Source organism: Typopeltis vanoorti, chromosome 5, assembly GCF_054136105.1.
Source record: "Typopeltis vanoorti isolate ZY-2024b chromosome 5, IOZ_Tvanoo_1.0, whole genome shotgun sequence".
NCBI lineage: Eukaryota > Metazoa > Arthropoda > Arachnida > Uropygi > Thelyphonidae > Typopeltis > Typopeltis vanoorti.
Window position 1 is genome coordinate 95,205,281 of NC_143553.1, and position 15,921 is coordinate 95,221,201.

The 15,921-nt window shown below is 34.7% G+C and overlaps 1 protein-coding gene across 1 annotated transcript; it reads right to left on the bottom strand.

The window, feature by feature from the left end:
- Positions 1-3,295: 3,295 nt before the first annotated feature.
- LOC150106666 (delta-sarcoglycan-like) lies at positions 3,296-15,133 on the bottom strand. Its single transcript, XM_090392619.1, has 2 exons — positions 15,098-15,133; positions 3,296-4,087 (listed from the first exon to the last, which is right to left on the bottom strand). The coding sequence occupies exons 1-2, from the start codon at positions 15,122-15,124 to the stop codon at positions 3,857-3,859; spliced, it is 258 nt and encodes an 85-aa protein (XP_090248745.1). The 5' UTR covers positions 15,125-15,133; the 3' UTR covers positions 3,296-3,856.
- Between the last annotated feature and the right edge of the window lie 788 nt (positions 15,134-15,921).

Here is a 15,921-nt window from a genome sequence, read left to right on the forward strand (position 1 = left end):
AATTGACAAGTCCATGTTGCAGCTGAATCGACGATTTCGTTGACAACTGCATTCAAAGCAAGGCTGGATAAATTATTGGAGTAAGAACGATAAAAAGAAACCATCCAAAGTGATATATATAATAAGCCTTTTTATGTCACGTTTTTTGAAACTCAGGGGCTACCCTGAGTGTCGAGCCATCAGAATTCAAGGAGAACCGACCTACCAGTCCTGAACTCGGGGGATTGGGCGCCAGGGGTAGGAGCCCCCCTTCCTTTCGAGTCATCAGAATTCAAGGAGAACCGGCCTACCAGTCCGGAACGCGGAGGGGGGGGAGTAGCTCCACTAGTATATATATATATTCCTATATACACGTATGACTTGGATGGTGATTGTAGATATTACTGCCGGCCTGTTTGATCGAGTAGTTAACGTATCCGCTCTTCAAACAACAGGCCGCGGGTTCGAATCACGCCATGGGCATGATTCGAACCCGTTGGTGATCGTGTTTATCAGAGGGAAATGAATTTTAGTGCGTGTTGTGAGACCATTCCCTCTTTTTTTGATGCCCGAAGCGGCTTGAAAAAATCTCATGTTTGGTCTCTAGAACAAGGTTTCTGGACTATACAGAAAAAATACAAATATAAAATGATAAATAAATGCTTTAGCCAGCCCACAGCGCCGATGTGACTTGGGAGTTCCGGACTGGTAGGCCGTTTCTCCTTGAATTCTGATGACTCGAATTTTGAAGTTTACAACCTTTCGTGTACGTGAGTCACAAACGCAAAACCGTGTTTATTAATTAGCTTTTTGGATTAAAAAAAAGATTCTAAAAAAATCTCGATGCGATCTGATTCAGTGGAGTCTTTCAATGAGTATGAACTTGCTTTCACTGAACCAATGGCGGATTGAGAATTTAGTGTTGAGAAATACTTAACTTTCTTAGCACATCTTGTTTTATTTAACCCTCTCATGCATGGATTTTTATATTTATTTATAAAAAATTATAATGATGATACAGTACCATTTAATCTTACGGTATTACCATGAATTCATTAGGTTTGCTAAATTTGTGCCCTATATAAGTTAAAAATTATGTCTTCATCTGAGGATATCGTTTATATGTGTCCTCATACCCTTATGCATGAGAGCGTTAATATTGTTTACTTCAATCTTTCACCAATATAATTTATTTTAAAATTTTTAATTTGTATTATAATTAAAAATAAACCTGTAAAGTTTTGTTCACGGACTGGTTATTACTCCAATCACGAAAAAAGCCTCAAAGATTTCATTCATGGACATGGATTAAGCCACTAAAAATTTTAACACCCCCCCTCCAAAAAAAAAAGTAGTTTATAGGAATGATAAAATATGAAAAACTGTGAAGTGAGCTTTTATAAAAAGTAGCACGATTTTAACAACAAAATTAATTATGGTTACATATGATTCAAATACTTTTAGTACAATACTTTATCATAGTCTGCACCATTTGTTCCTTAAAAAAAATCCTAATTGCACTGGGAATACAAGAATTTACTGCAACAGTGAAACATAAAAATAAATAATTTACATCATAAATGTCAATTTAATATCTTTACATTATAAATTAATTATCTGCTTAAGATGCACATAAAGACTTTTAAAATAATTATTTTGTCGATATGGGTGTAATTCATAAATTTTTCACTATTTCTGAATATTTAAAAAAAAATTAAAAAAAAACTAGTGGCAAGGTTTTAATTATGTTAAAACAAGAGACTTACAAATGATTGCGGTTTGTTAGTGAAAAGTTGGCTATGAGTTGATATGTGCGAAATATATAATTATTAAAAGATGATACATTATTGAATCAATTATGTATTTAAGTTAATCTACATAAATAGTTTATGGTTGATATGACAGGCGCTGAGCTCAAAGACAGTGCGGAGAGGGGGGAAAAAGTTTCTAGTTAGTATTTGAAAACTACACTGACTTAATAAGTTAGTAAATTTGTACCGTGGATACTGAGTATTGATAAACATTATCTGTCACGGGACTAAAATAAAAAGCTGCTTCAATATATTGTTTTTGAATAAAATTCTATATATGTATTTGTGTAAGCCGTGTAAATTATTTAAATATCTTATTTTAGCTCTGTGATTGACAATTTTTACCAGAACTCTCATGCAGGGTATAAGTTTCTTCAAATGAAAGCCTGAAGCGAAAAAAAAAAAAAAAAAAAAAAATGGAGGACTGAAATCCGAATAAGTTATTGTTCCCGGCTTATCGAACCTTGTCCAGTCTACGGTACCGTAAGTTTTTACTTTTCATGAGCAGGAGGGAAAGGGATGCGTTAATGAAATTAAATATTGAAGAAATTTTAGAAATGTTTTTAATAAACAAGATTATTTGCAATTAATTTTATTAAATTACAAATAATTGTTTTTGAACAATATATGCATGTTTGCTCTCAGCCAACAGGCTTGTGCTTCAAATTTCTGCTTAAATGAATATTGGTAAATGTCTTTAGGTGATAAGTTGATTTTATAGCTGATATGAGACCGCTATTTTGCTTATTGCAAGCGAAGAGGCTTGAAACAGTTTCTCCAACCCAGCGATGGGACTAATGTTTTATAGGTTTATAGTCTTTCTTAAGTGGGATTCACATCGATAATAATAATACTAATAATAATAAAAGAAAACAGTTTGAATTTTTTTTTTTTTTTTTTTTTAGTTTTTAAATTTATGAGAAGAAAATGAAAACTTATTGCTTAATTGTGATAAGACATCGACTCTCCAAATTCTCGCGTAATTATATATATATATGCTTTTTACAAAATGCTTCCCCAGATTTTAAACAGATCAAAATAATGATAAAATAAAATATTAAATATTTGTATCTAATTTAACTTGCGTTAAATTAAATACAAATATTTAACAATGTAACTAATTTCGTATGTAACAAAAAGTTCTAAATATCCACATTAACTTTTTAACAGTATTGAATTAAAGCACAAAAACAAATTAAATTTATTAAGTTAATGATACTAGCTGGATTTCAAACATCATCCTGAGAGAGAGAAATTCTCACGGGAGACAAAACATTGTCAATTAAGTAATTTGGAAACAGTTCGAAATTGCAAATGGACAGTAAGCTGAAGGTGATCTTAAAATGACTACCTCCTTTTTTTTTTTTTTTTTCCCTGAAATAATGCAGTCTTATTTGTTTATTGGAAATAAACTGGTATAACTACATTAATTCAAAAGATTCTCAGAAAGAAAAAAAAAAAGTCTTTCAGATTTGTTACCGCATTTTCTTCCATTTAATCCTATGTGAATGAAAGCGTGGTCTATTAAAACTGACTCACAATAATGATGGTAATGTATTTCTTAACCTCTTTAAATTGGATGCAGATGCCAACGGTTCTACCTGCCTGTCCATGGTGCGTTGGGTTCCATGCGCAAAGCACGTGGAAGTGTCACAGCCTAGAGGCTGGACTTTAGGAGAACAGTTAAAGGGTCACAGTTCGATGTGTGAATTAAAACAGATGAAGATTGTGTTTATGGAGTTGTGAGAAGATAGTCATTTTAAGACTATCTTCAGCCCAATGGCTATAGACCTTTAAACTCAATCCAAGAGAACATGCTGATAGGACGATGGTGCTTTTGTCTGTTATAATTCTAAACATTTCTGCAATTACTTCATTGTTAGTGTCTAACCCCCTTTTTTTGTGAACCAACTATGCTGATTTGAAATTCAGTGAAATATCAGCAACTTGTCAATTTATCTTCTTTACGTTTGGTGTAGTGAGTAAATTCTGTTAAAAAAAAAAAGTTGATATGAAAACTGTCAACACCTAAACCTTTCTACCACTGTAACATTCATTGAGAATATTCAAATACTACTGCTTTCCCAGCTGCTTATACTAGCTCGGTCTTCTTGTTTTTTCGAGGAGTCCTTGCAAACACTTGCTTTAATTTGGCAGTGGCCTTCGCTGTTAGCCACAAATAATAGTCCATTTTCACACGTGCATACTTGAAATACTTGTCTGAAGCTGCTGTCTCGTGGATATGACCAAGATGTTTGCAGATTTTTCATTTCTAACTTTGTAGTATCAAGTGTGAGCTAAAAAATAAAAATAAAAAAATGAAATTATTAACTGAAATGAATAGGGAAAAAAACATTTGTTATGAAGTAATATTTTATCGTAAAAAATGTGCAATTTACTAAATTGAATGGAGCCTTACGTAGCTCAGTCGGTATAGACGAAGCCCTTTTGTCGGAAAGACCTGCGTTCGATTCCTGTCCATGACGTGAGGAACTTTCATCTGGTCTCTTTTGACTAAAGGTAACCGATCTCATACGGAGGTGGAGTGTTTTTCTCCTGGTAACCAACTCTGGTTTTTCATCCCTCAAAACAGGCAAACCAGTCCCGTGAACACACACACACACATACATGACCACAGTCATAAATATACTTACGACAAGTAAGGCAACGGGAAACCACCTTGCTTCATAATCATCTCCTTGGGATTGTAGAATATGGCTACCCCACCAGCTCAGGGGCTTAAGGGAAAGATACAATACAATAGTAAACCGAATAAAATTTAGTTTTGAAAGTAATAAAATTATAAACCAATACCTATATCGGAAATAACAGTCAACGTTATCTATTAGACAGTTTTCTGAAGAATTCTCTTTTGTTAATTTTGTAATTATCACTTCTGTTGCACATTATAAGAATTAAATAGAGGGAAAAACTTTTATGTACTTGTTTGAAATAAGAGTATAGAAAGGAGTGATTTTTCCCAACACCTTCCCCTGTGGAGTTACCGAACTCTCTATAGCCCAAATAGTACGTGTTTATTTTATAATGAAATTAACTTCATATTTAGTTTAAAATCTCTTGTAACGTCTCGTTTTGAACTAAATATATTAATAATGTGAATCACATTTTTTAAACTAAGAAACTCAGATAGAATTAACTGTCCTCTAGCATTTAATTAGTTATGAACCCAAGTTACTTGAGCGTGACAGGCCCATTGAGCTTCCAACACCTTGAGAAAAGATGACAATGATGATGGGAAAATTTCTCGCCTCTTCTTGGTAACCCTGGTTATTGAATATAAATTTTATTTTTATTTAATCATTTATTTTTACTTACCTAAATAGAAAATTGTATGGTAATTCAGCTACCCATAGACGAAAGTTGACATTCGTTCTTGTCCAAAGCGAAATCGTTGAAAATTCGCAATTCGTTATTATTATTATCATCATCGTCGTCATCAAATTCTTGATATATATACCCTCAATGGGTGTACAGGATATGATAGTCATCGTCCGGTAGCATCCTCTAGCAAGAGGGTTGCAGAAGATGAGCAGCTCTTCTCCATTTCTCTCTCTCTGTCTATCGCATCCGTCATTCTTTAACAGTCCATTCCATGATGTCATTGAACCACTCTCTAGTTGGTTTTCCACGTCTTCCCTTCCCCCTCAACTTTCCCTTATGATATAGTTCTTGTCAGGTGTCCCGAAGAACCTCTCAGAAGATGTCCTGTAAATCTGGTCTTTCTTTGCATAATATTCTTGAGCAGTGTTCTTTCCATCCCAACTCTTCTTAAAACTTCTTGATTTGATATTCTCTCAGTATAGCTAATATTTTCCATCTTTCTATAACACCACATTTCCAATGCATTAATTCTTTCCATATCTCTCTTTTTGGGTGTCTATGACACATAATTTGCCATAACACTTCCATACCTTTTTCACCTATATTCCTTATAAGTTCTATCTGTATACCATCTATTCCAGGGGATTTTTCTTCTTTTATCTTTTGAATTGCTAGATTCAATTCCTCCCTCATGATGTATAGCCTCTGCCCACTATGCTCTTTCATTTGATTTTCTCCTCTTTCTCTGTCTTCATAAAGTTTACTTACATATTCTCCCCATCTCTGTAATATCTCCTCTTTTTCTATCAGAATTTCACCTCTTTCATTCTTGACTGCCCCAATCCTTTGCATCTTTTTCCTTTTATGTCGTTTCTTTCTGCTTTTGCTGTTGTATCTTCACTTATTTCATCTAACCACTCCTCCTTTTTCCTTCTTATCTCTCTTTGAATCTCCCTACTCAAGTCTTTATACTGTTTTTTTTCTCCTCTGTTTTACCATTAACTAATTTTCTTCTTTGTGTTATTTTCCTCAAAATATTGTCCGTCATCCATGGTTTCTTTCTTTTCTCTCTTTCCTCTTCTTTTTTGGCTAAATGTAATTCTGTAGCAGTAATTATGCTTTCCTTCAGAATCTTCCATTTTTCACATACATCGTCACTTTCTTGCATATTTCTCTCATTCATTTCTTCCTCTACTTTCTTTGCGAATTCATTCACAGTGCTTGGTATATTCAGCCGCTCCATGTTCCATGATTTGTTCCGTTTCCCTGCAGTTACCTTTTTTAGATTAATCCTCATCTTAGTTGACAACAATATATGATCTGTATCACAGTCTGCTCCTGGATATGTTGTCACATATTTTATAATGTTTCTATATCTTTTGTTTATCAAAGCATAATCTATCTGATTTCTTCTACTATTTATATCCTCCCCTGGGGCTTTCCACGTATGCAATCTTCTTGGATGTTTCTTAACTGCTAAATCATGTTTTCTACAGAAATCCAACAACATATCTCCTCTTTCATTTCTCACTCCCAATGCATATAGCCCAACAATATCTTCCTCTTCCGATTTTTGCATTCATATCGCCCTGTATTATAATTATATATTTTGTTTCTTTACATTTCAAATCCTGTTCTATATCGCCATAAACTCTTTCTACTTCTCACCCTCATAATTACAAGTAGGCGAATATATCTGGACAAGTAGAATATTTCTTGGTTTTGCTTTCATCTTTACCACCAAAACTCTGTCTGAGATTTGCCAGTAGCCATCCACATATCCTGCCACTCGTTTATTCAATATTATACCAACAACTGCTTGATGTTGCTCTTCCCCTCCTGAATAAATTATTCTCATTCCATCCTCTGTTCTAAAATCTCCTTTTCCTTTCCATCTCACCTGAGCCATTCCCAGAACATGTTTTCAATCTTAGCATCTCCATCTTTACAATCTCCAATCATTTCAGTTTGAAGTAAGGTATTCACATTCCAAGATCCAATGTGAAAATTACTTTTAGCCCCTTTTCCACGTGAATATATTCCATTTTTCTCTTCTCCACCTCCCGCAGGCTTTAGTAAAGATGATTCATATGACTGACATGCAGTCTGGTCAATATCCATACTGGAACAAGTGACCTCCCTGGTAGCCAGTTGCGCAGTTCCAGACCCAGGAGTCCCATCTTGAACTGTGCATCGCTCGTCATTTTGATCCTTGCTGCTCATCCAAACTAGGGAAAAGTAGAAGCATAGCAGTTTCCCGTTGCCTTCTATGCATGAAGAAATGAAAAAAACATAGAAAGATTCACCCTTAGCTATCGAGTACTCTAATAGCATTGGGGGGAAGGAACAAGAAAGAAGAAAAGGAAAGAAAGAAATAAGAGTAGGGACCATCCTATAGATAATATAACAGATGTATATTACATGAAATAAGGTATGGTCCAGCATCAGGTACCTCGGGTTCGCCACTCCCGTACTCACTAAAGTGAGCCCTTGACTGATAGTACTACATGAAAAATTTACATCATTACTAACTTCTTATCTACAATTTTCTTCCGAATCAGTCTGTTGCTTGTCAAGACTCCAAAATTAACAGATCTTATATTTCTGTCTTCTAAGGCACTTTTTACTGTATCACTCCACCTATATCTTAATATTCCTCTGGGTCTTTTTCCTGACAACCTGGCAGAGAATACTTGTTTTGCTAATCTTTCCTCTCCCATTCTGTTCAAGTGTCCATACCACCTGAGATTAGCTCTGGTAACACATTCCTGGATACTGACAATGTCAAGTTCTTTCCTGATATCCTCGTTTTTAATATGATATTGCCATTAATGCCATCTGTTCATACCACTAACATCATTTGATATTTTTGTTTAAGCCAATAAGAATTTGGTCGGCTAAATCCCAAATTGCAAGCCCATCCTTGTTCGTTCAGTATCCAGGTAGATACCCAACAGGGTGCACCACGAGAAGGTGAGGATTGGACATTCGGTCAGAAGTCTTGGTCGGTTCTCCGCATTCCTTTAAAGGCTATGTGGAGGTCTCCTCTCAGTTATATAGCTTTGACTCTTAAGCAAGTTATTATTATTATTATTATTATTATTATTATAACGGTATCTCCATGGAGTCAGAAGACTCAACTAATCCTGATTTGTTATTATGAACAAGTGTTTTGGAAATAAGAATACCATTTATTTTCGAATGTCGTAACTAAATTTTAATTTGATTATAGTTAATTAATAAATACTGTTATGAGAAGTTTAATTAGTCTGAAGAATTTCCATATGTTGGCTAGTTGTTTCAATAATATACAGTACATCCTCCATAACCTGATAGGCTGCCAAGTTCCTTCTATTTAAAAGCATGGTTCTTCAACAAAATGGGACGGTATATTCATTTAAATGGGGGAAGGGATACCGAACAATACAATTTAGATTCAGTAAATATATTTACAGCGACATTTGGCAACCCAGAGTCAAATCAGTTCAGTAATAAAAATTATACACAGCTAGAAAATATATTCACATTTCTAAACAAGCATTAAAATGCACTTTTTAAAGCTCCAAAAGCACATTGAAACCAACTTGAACTTTCAATCAAGCCCGGGCAGAGAGAGAGAGAGAAGTGTAATTCTAAATATGTCCTTTGGCCAAAAGTTTAAAAAGAAAGTTGAATCTTATTTATTTTTGTACCTTAAAACGAGATTCTACTTCTTCCCAAAAAGGCCTTAAAATCATCCCACTTTTTCGGTGAATTTCAATGATAACAACGAGCTAATGGTGTTTCCGTCTAGACGATTGTGAACACACATTAAATTTAAATTGAATAATTTTGATTGTGAGTAAAATATATGCAACATACGGTTTGGAGATGTTGACGTTAACTAAACAGCATCCTTTGTGACTCATTATTACTCATGGAATTTACATATAGTGAATAAGGTGGGATAATAAATTTCGTTTTCATTTATTTACTTATTTGAATCGGTTTTGTAGATTGAGATTTTACAACTATAACTCTGAAAATCATGTCAAATCCTGAAATCTTGTGGAAAACCCTTAAAATCAGTCGATATGTTCGCCAGATCGATTTATTATTATTAATATTTTAATACGCTGTAATATTTTTACTGATTATGCTTGCATCTGCGAGTAAACGTACTTGTTGGCGAGGAACATTAACAAATACAGTATATAATCATAATAATAATAACTATTATTCTTTGTAAGCATAATAATATTAACTATTATTATGCTTACAAAACATAACATGGCATATGTTACATATTTCTACATCTAGTTCAAAAGCGGATCAACAAATTATCCAGGAACATTCAAATTCCACTATAGCACAGAGTTTTCTTAATAAATGTATGCATAATTAGTATAGACCTTCTGCTAGCGATTAGTCTAGGATGACAGTGACATAAACCCCACAAAATGACTGAAATCTCAATTTGTTCCATTACAAGATATGTGGCAAATATACAGGGTGGCCCATGTCACGAAGAGGTTTGAAATGTGAACAACTTATAACTAACTTAAAAAAATCTCCAAGTTCTGTATTTCATTATAACAAAAAAAGGAATAAAAATAATTAATAACTAAATAAAGTTATTAAAGGCATGTGTTGCTCAGTAGGAGTGACGCTTGCATCCTCTCCTGAAGGTAGACTTAAGTTCAAGTCTAGTCGCTGAATGGAGGAAATTTTTTCAAGCCTATCTTCGACCGGTTCCGCATTAGTCGATCTCTGGCACGGGGAAGCGAGTTTTTTCTCGCTGAAAGTCGGGTTTTTCGTCCCGCAAACTCAAAAAAATCGACCGTAGAACCCACATTAATTCAGACAGTAACATATCCTGTTAGGAGATGACAACACTTGTTTACCCATCTCTTCATCGGTGCCACCTATAATTAGTGATAGGCATGGGCCAGCTATCTCTGATTGGCTATCGGTGGAGATTGAACTACCTACTCAGTTTCTAAAAGCTAGATAGGATATAAAGGCCTCGCCTACTCTCTATAAGAGAATAAAAGGCATTAGCTGAATTATTTTTTATAGAGTCATTAAATGTTAAATCCCTTTGTGACTTATGGACCACCTAGCACTAGTACAACAGTGACGTTGTAGTAATGTACAATATTACTAAGCTTCCTATATGTCCCAGTTTAGCAAAGATTTCTTTTTAAAATGAAGCAAACAAGCTTCTTTTTTTCTTAAATGAACAATCGCAGTCAAAAATAAAAATGGAGAAAATTCATATCTGCAGTAAACACGCCAGTGAAATGTAATATTTTGAAGGAAAGATGTGGAAATCCAAGTAATATTAAAGTTTTCCTTCTGTGACGTTTTCGACCCGAGAAAGAAGACTTTACGGATAGAATAAAATACAAGCAGTAGAGTAATTTCACTCCGCGCGCTTAGCCGAGTGGCTGTGCGCTTCGCAACCATATGCCAGGGAAAAGAATGTCCTGGGCTCGATTCCCGTCGCCGATGTGAGGATCTTTCTCAGACATAGCTAAGTTAGCCAATCTTGGGCGCAGACTACAGGGTTTTTCCTCCCGCAAGCAGGCAAACCGGCCCCGTGAACACACGCATCTACAGACATAGGACACACCGGGAGACATAGAGCTAGCCACCCTATCCTCGGGACGGGTACGGCTAAGAAGGGCTAGGGATAGCCCCGTAACAGGCCACAAGGCCTAATACGTGAAGAGAAGAAGAACAGTAAATAATTTCAGCAATTGATCACTGCTTCCCCAATAAACTTTCAGTGGATCTCTTTACAATTTTCGTTAGACTCACGAATTCTCCACCCCCCCCCATCCCGCCCGTGCACAATGAAGCTCCGCAGATTGAAATGATTGCATTCATTGTCGTTCTGCAAATGCATCGACACGTTTGTCATACGTGACATCATATAGTAGTGGTAGTATGTGTGTTACTCTCATAATTTTGGATAAGCTCCCAAGAAAAATAAATGCTATCTTGTTAAAATATCCTTTAAAATATAATGATACGGATACTGTTAATAGTCAGCCTTGTTCAAGTTATTAGCGAAAGCAGCAACACTGAATTAATCAGGTTTTTTTTTTTTTTTTTTTTTTTTGCTTGAAGAAACTGCTCGTATTAACATAGTGCAGCTGAAGTTCTAAAAATATTATAAAGCGCTAACAATTTAAAAGATTTGAAATTTCATTTGGACGTTTTTGCTCCTGGTAGTATTTACTTTGCTTCTTTTGTAGTGCTTATACGGCTGAAGGGATATATACATACATACTCACGTACTTGGTACAGTGAATTATGACAGTTAACATTTCAAATGACCATCGGAAGTCGAACCATCTGCGAGAAATATTTACTTTGTATACAGCGTGTTGTACAAAGTAAAACCGATTCCGATTTTATGCCATTCAATAAACATCTTTTCCATTACCTACTCACTTTATTACACGAACGTACAGTATATGACACTCTAGTTATATAAATTAGGAAAGTCAAAACCTCCGTGATGTTCACATACACAAGACATGAATATGTCGTTGATGGATTCTTTCTCTTGATTGTGTTAGAATGATTGTTCGTATTCAGTTAACCAATAAACTGCTTAAATATCAGTTTGTTTCTTTTTTCTTTTAATATGTATGTGTGTGTGGCAATATTTTCTAATAAATCATGAAGAAATTAACGCGATTATGTCTAGTAACAGAAAATTTTTAGCAGTTATTTCATTTTTTTTATTTTTTTTATTTTTTATTCTTTCTGATATTCATATGTATACAATAAAACAAAAAGTTGAATGGATTCAATTTGAAATCTTTTGCATAAATTATACGAAAAAAATACAGGATAGTTCCGAATATACGGTAGGATAAAAATCGGTATGGGGCTATTGTGAATACAGAAACTAGTACAAGAAGCATTCGAAATAAGAGTGAAAAGTTTGCGGTATTAGTCAGTGCAATCTCGCCAAAAGTTGTAGGTATGAGTGAAACTTGGCTGACAGCAGAAGATGTGGTTACCAGCATTGAATGTGATGGTACAGTGTTTTCATCGAGGCTACAGCAGATAGAACTGGGGAGATTTGCTGATGATAGCTGAAGAGTTGCAGCCAAAAAAAAGTAGAATATTAAGAAGATAGATGCGTGAATCGTAGTTCATTTGAGCGATCTGGTATGAAATAGTGGAACCAAATATACAGTTGGTTGCTGCTATGAATTCATACACCTTCTAAAAGATAATTGCTTGAAATAGCAACGGACTCGTGGCGTAAGAGTATCGGATTTAGTCATTGGTTCCGAAGACCTAGGTTTCTACGTTACCTCCGATTGGTGAGAGTGATCATGCGGTATTGACTTGGGAGGCTGCAAAATTTATGGATTTCTTTCTTATGAAGGGGTATATACTGAAGTACGAAGTAGGTAATTATAACAAACCTCGTAGGCAACTTACAGCAGTTCCATGGCATAAGAAATTGCAGGGGAAAGATGTTAGCAGTGCATGGGATATAATCAACGGGTGTATGTAGGAAGCAATATCGGAATGGATTCCTATGGTCAGGAAGATAAAATAAAATAGGCGTTAGATGGATGAGTAGTAGTATTAGGCGTAATCTGCAAAAAAAAAAAAAAGAAAAGAAAATGTTATGGAGGATTTATAAGGAGAAAGGTGATCAGTACACTCATGAGCAATACAAAGATCAGGCTAGAAAGATTACCAGCGTAGTAAGGAAGGTTAAATCAGATTATGAAAAAATCTTAACCAAGCAGGTCAAAGGAAATTTCAAATAATTCTTTCGCTACGTGGAAAGTAATAGGAAGAATGACTTTGGAAGGATAACTTTAGAGGGCGTTGATGGTAGCGAGGTGACTCAGTCAGATGTAATAGTACAGTTACTGAGTGACCACTTTTCAAACGTCTATCATCCGAGTGAGAATATTTCGTATTTCTGTGTCTTATGCAGCAATAACTGATATGAGAACTGAAGTTAATCAATCAAACAAACTTAGGTATATTGCAGAATTAAAATGCAAATACTGCTGTAGGTTTGGATGGGATATCAGTTCGGATATTATGTGAATGTGCAAAGGAATTATCAATGCCCTCTTACTCGCTGTTTAACTTAAATATGAGCTCTGATAAGGTCCTGAGTGCTTATGTTGGGTAGTTTGGATGTCCCAAGATGAGTCTACTGACTCCATGGAGATGGAGTAATAATAATAATAATAAGCTAATGGCGAGGCTTTTTAACCCTATCTAGCTTTTTGCAGACTGAGTGGGCAGTTTAATCTCCACCGGTAACCAATCAGAGATAGCTAGCCCATGTCTATCACTAATTATAGGTGGCAACAGATGAAGAGACCAGCAAACAAGTGCTGCCATCTCTTGGTACCTAATCCTAACAGGATGTGTTGTTGTCTGAAATAACTTGGAGGTCGATTTTCTTAAGTTTATGGGGCAAAAAATCAAGTTTCCCACAGAAAAAACCCATTTGCCCATGCCAGAGGTCGACTAACTCGGAAACCGGTCGAAGAAAGGCTTAGGAAAGTTCCTCCAGTCGGCGACTATACTTGAACTATAAGTCTATTTTCGGGCGGCCTAGCTCGAAGGATGCAAGCAACACTTCCACTGAGCTACACAGGCCTTCATTGAACTTTGGTGATTCCATAAAAAAAAAGTGAAATCTGTTTGTGCAAAGGATGGCTGAATTAAAATTACCCACTATCTCAGTGCAACGAAGTGTATATTCATAAAGAAAAAAGTTACTATAGTATATTAATTGTAGGGTACAAAGTAAAGTTTGTCATAGTGACATCATAGAAGGTTGGAGAGGTGGGAAAGGAATGAAATAAAAATGCATTTAAAAACATAAAATGTACAATAAAAGTGAAAGAATTAAAATTGGAAACGAGAAGGCAAAGCAACAGAAAATACTACAAGCAAATGTAGAAATCATAACATTAAGACCAGTGACAGCCAGTACATAAGCACTGCGACAATGCAGCACCTCCAAGGAAAAAATTAAAAAATTAAAATTTGTTTGTGTTTATAAATAATAACAATGCTTACAACATTATATAAATGCAATACAACCTGTTAAAGGTTACAGCTTATGTTTCGACATTGATTGAATAGTTAATAATTGGAATTGTTCGATTAACGCTTTAGATTATGAAACAAATTCACGGTGCTCTAACACAGTGTCGGAATTATCACGTTCGGCCAATTGCAGCTAGACTCGCCGATATTCGTTTGCACTTGTGATTGCACGTTACAAGTGATTCCGCCACTGCTCGTTTGGGCAGTGTCACTTACAGATAAATCGTATGCTTCCGCGCGTTATTTCTGTGAGATATGAAACTTTTATTATTGGTGTTTGTTCGTGGTGAGGATTAAATATTTTTTGTGAATTTTATTTCATTTTGTTAAAATAACATATAATTATTTATTTATTATAGATACAAGGCTGAATTATGACGAGTGTCACTGTTGAAAATACGAAAAGAATTATATTTTTTCAATTATCGTTACACGAAACAAATACACTGCGATCTAACGCGTCAGAATTATCGCGTTCGGCCAGTGGCAGCTAGACTCGCCGATATTCGTTTGCGCTTACCATTGCACATTACAAGTGATTCCAACACTGCTCGTTTGGGCAGGATCACTTACAGATAAATTGTATGCTTGGGTGCGTTATTTCTGTGAGATACGAAACTTTTATTATTGGTGTTCGTTCGTGCCTTGGGTGAAATATTTTTAATAAAGCAATTTTTTTAATATGTAAATTTATTTATGAATAAATTGGTTACTGATTAGGAAAAAAAAGAATTTTTTTTTATTTTGCATATGCAGCACCCCCCACTTAAAATTTCCACCGGCTGCCACTGATTAAGACAATAGTCATTTACACTGGGTTCTGATTAACAAACAAACTATTAATGACTTTAGCATGATAGACAACGTACCTTGCCTTCTGTAGCTTGTAGTTTCATATCTTTCAGACAGCTCGCAGAAATTCCACCTGCACGAGATTCGATTTGAACTTCAGCATCTCCACGAATACTGACGGATCTCAGAGGTGATTCAACGCTTTAAAAAATCATATTAAATACTAATGAACTATCAAGTACTTAAGCATAACATCACAGTATTTAACACGCTTCATACCAGCAACTGCTCAGAGTTGCATTTTTCATTAAACTTTGGATTATCACTCACAAAATATTATTTTTTCTTCACCGTTTAGAATTATTATGTAGGAGATGAGAACAGAAAATAGCTACTATGAAAAAAAAAAAATACTTGTGGTGCTGAATAGTTCCCAAATTTTTATATGAAATAAAATTCAAAGCATGGTTATTTCAAAATGAATATTTATTTCAATGTAAAAATAACACCAATTTATTATTATTATTATTATTATTATTGTCTATTATCTTTTATCTTCCATCTTCCATCTTCCTCAGATAAGCTCTGCAAAGCTTCGAGGAAGAAATCAGAAATGCCTCCCAAAGAAAGAAATTAATACATTATACAGAAAAACGAAAAGAAAGAAAAATCTGTACGAATTTCATAGTTACAAAAAAAAAAACAGAATTAAACCTGTTGTAAATATGTAATATTACATGTTGTAATTATGTAATATTACATGTTGTAATTATGTAATTAGAATATGTAATCATAATTTTAATAATAAAAAAAGGATTGAATTTTTTTTACAAAATGTAATCAATGTATGTATCATATGTAATCAAATGCATGCATGTACGCAATGTATGCATCACATGTA

Excerpts from the sequence above, each read along its gene's own strand:
- LOC150106666 (XM_090392619.1), bottom strand. The coding sequence starts at position 15,124 with ATGAAACTACAAGCTACAGAAGGCAAG. Across the intron at positions 4,088-15,097 it reads TACAAGCTACAGAAGGCAAG|CTCACACTTGATACTACAAA; the intron begins GTACGTTGTCTA and ends TTTATTTTTTAG.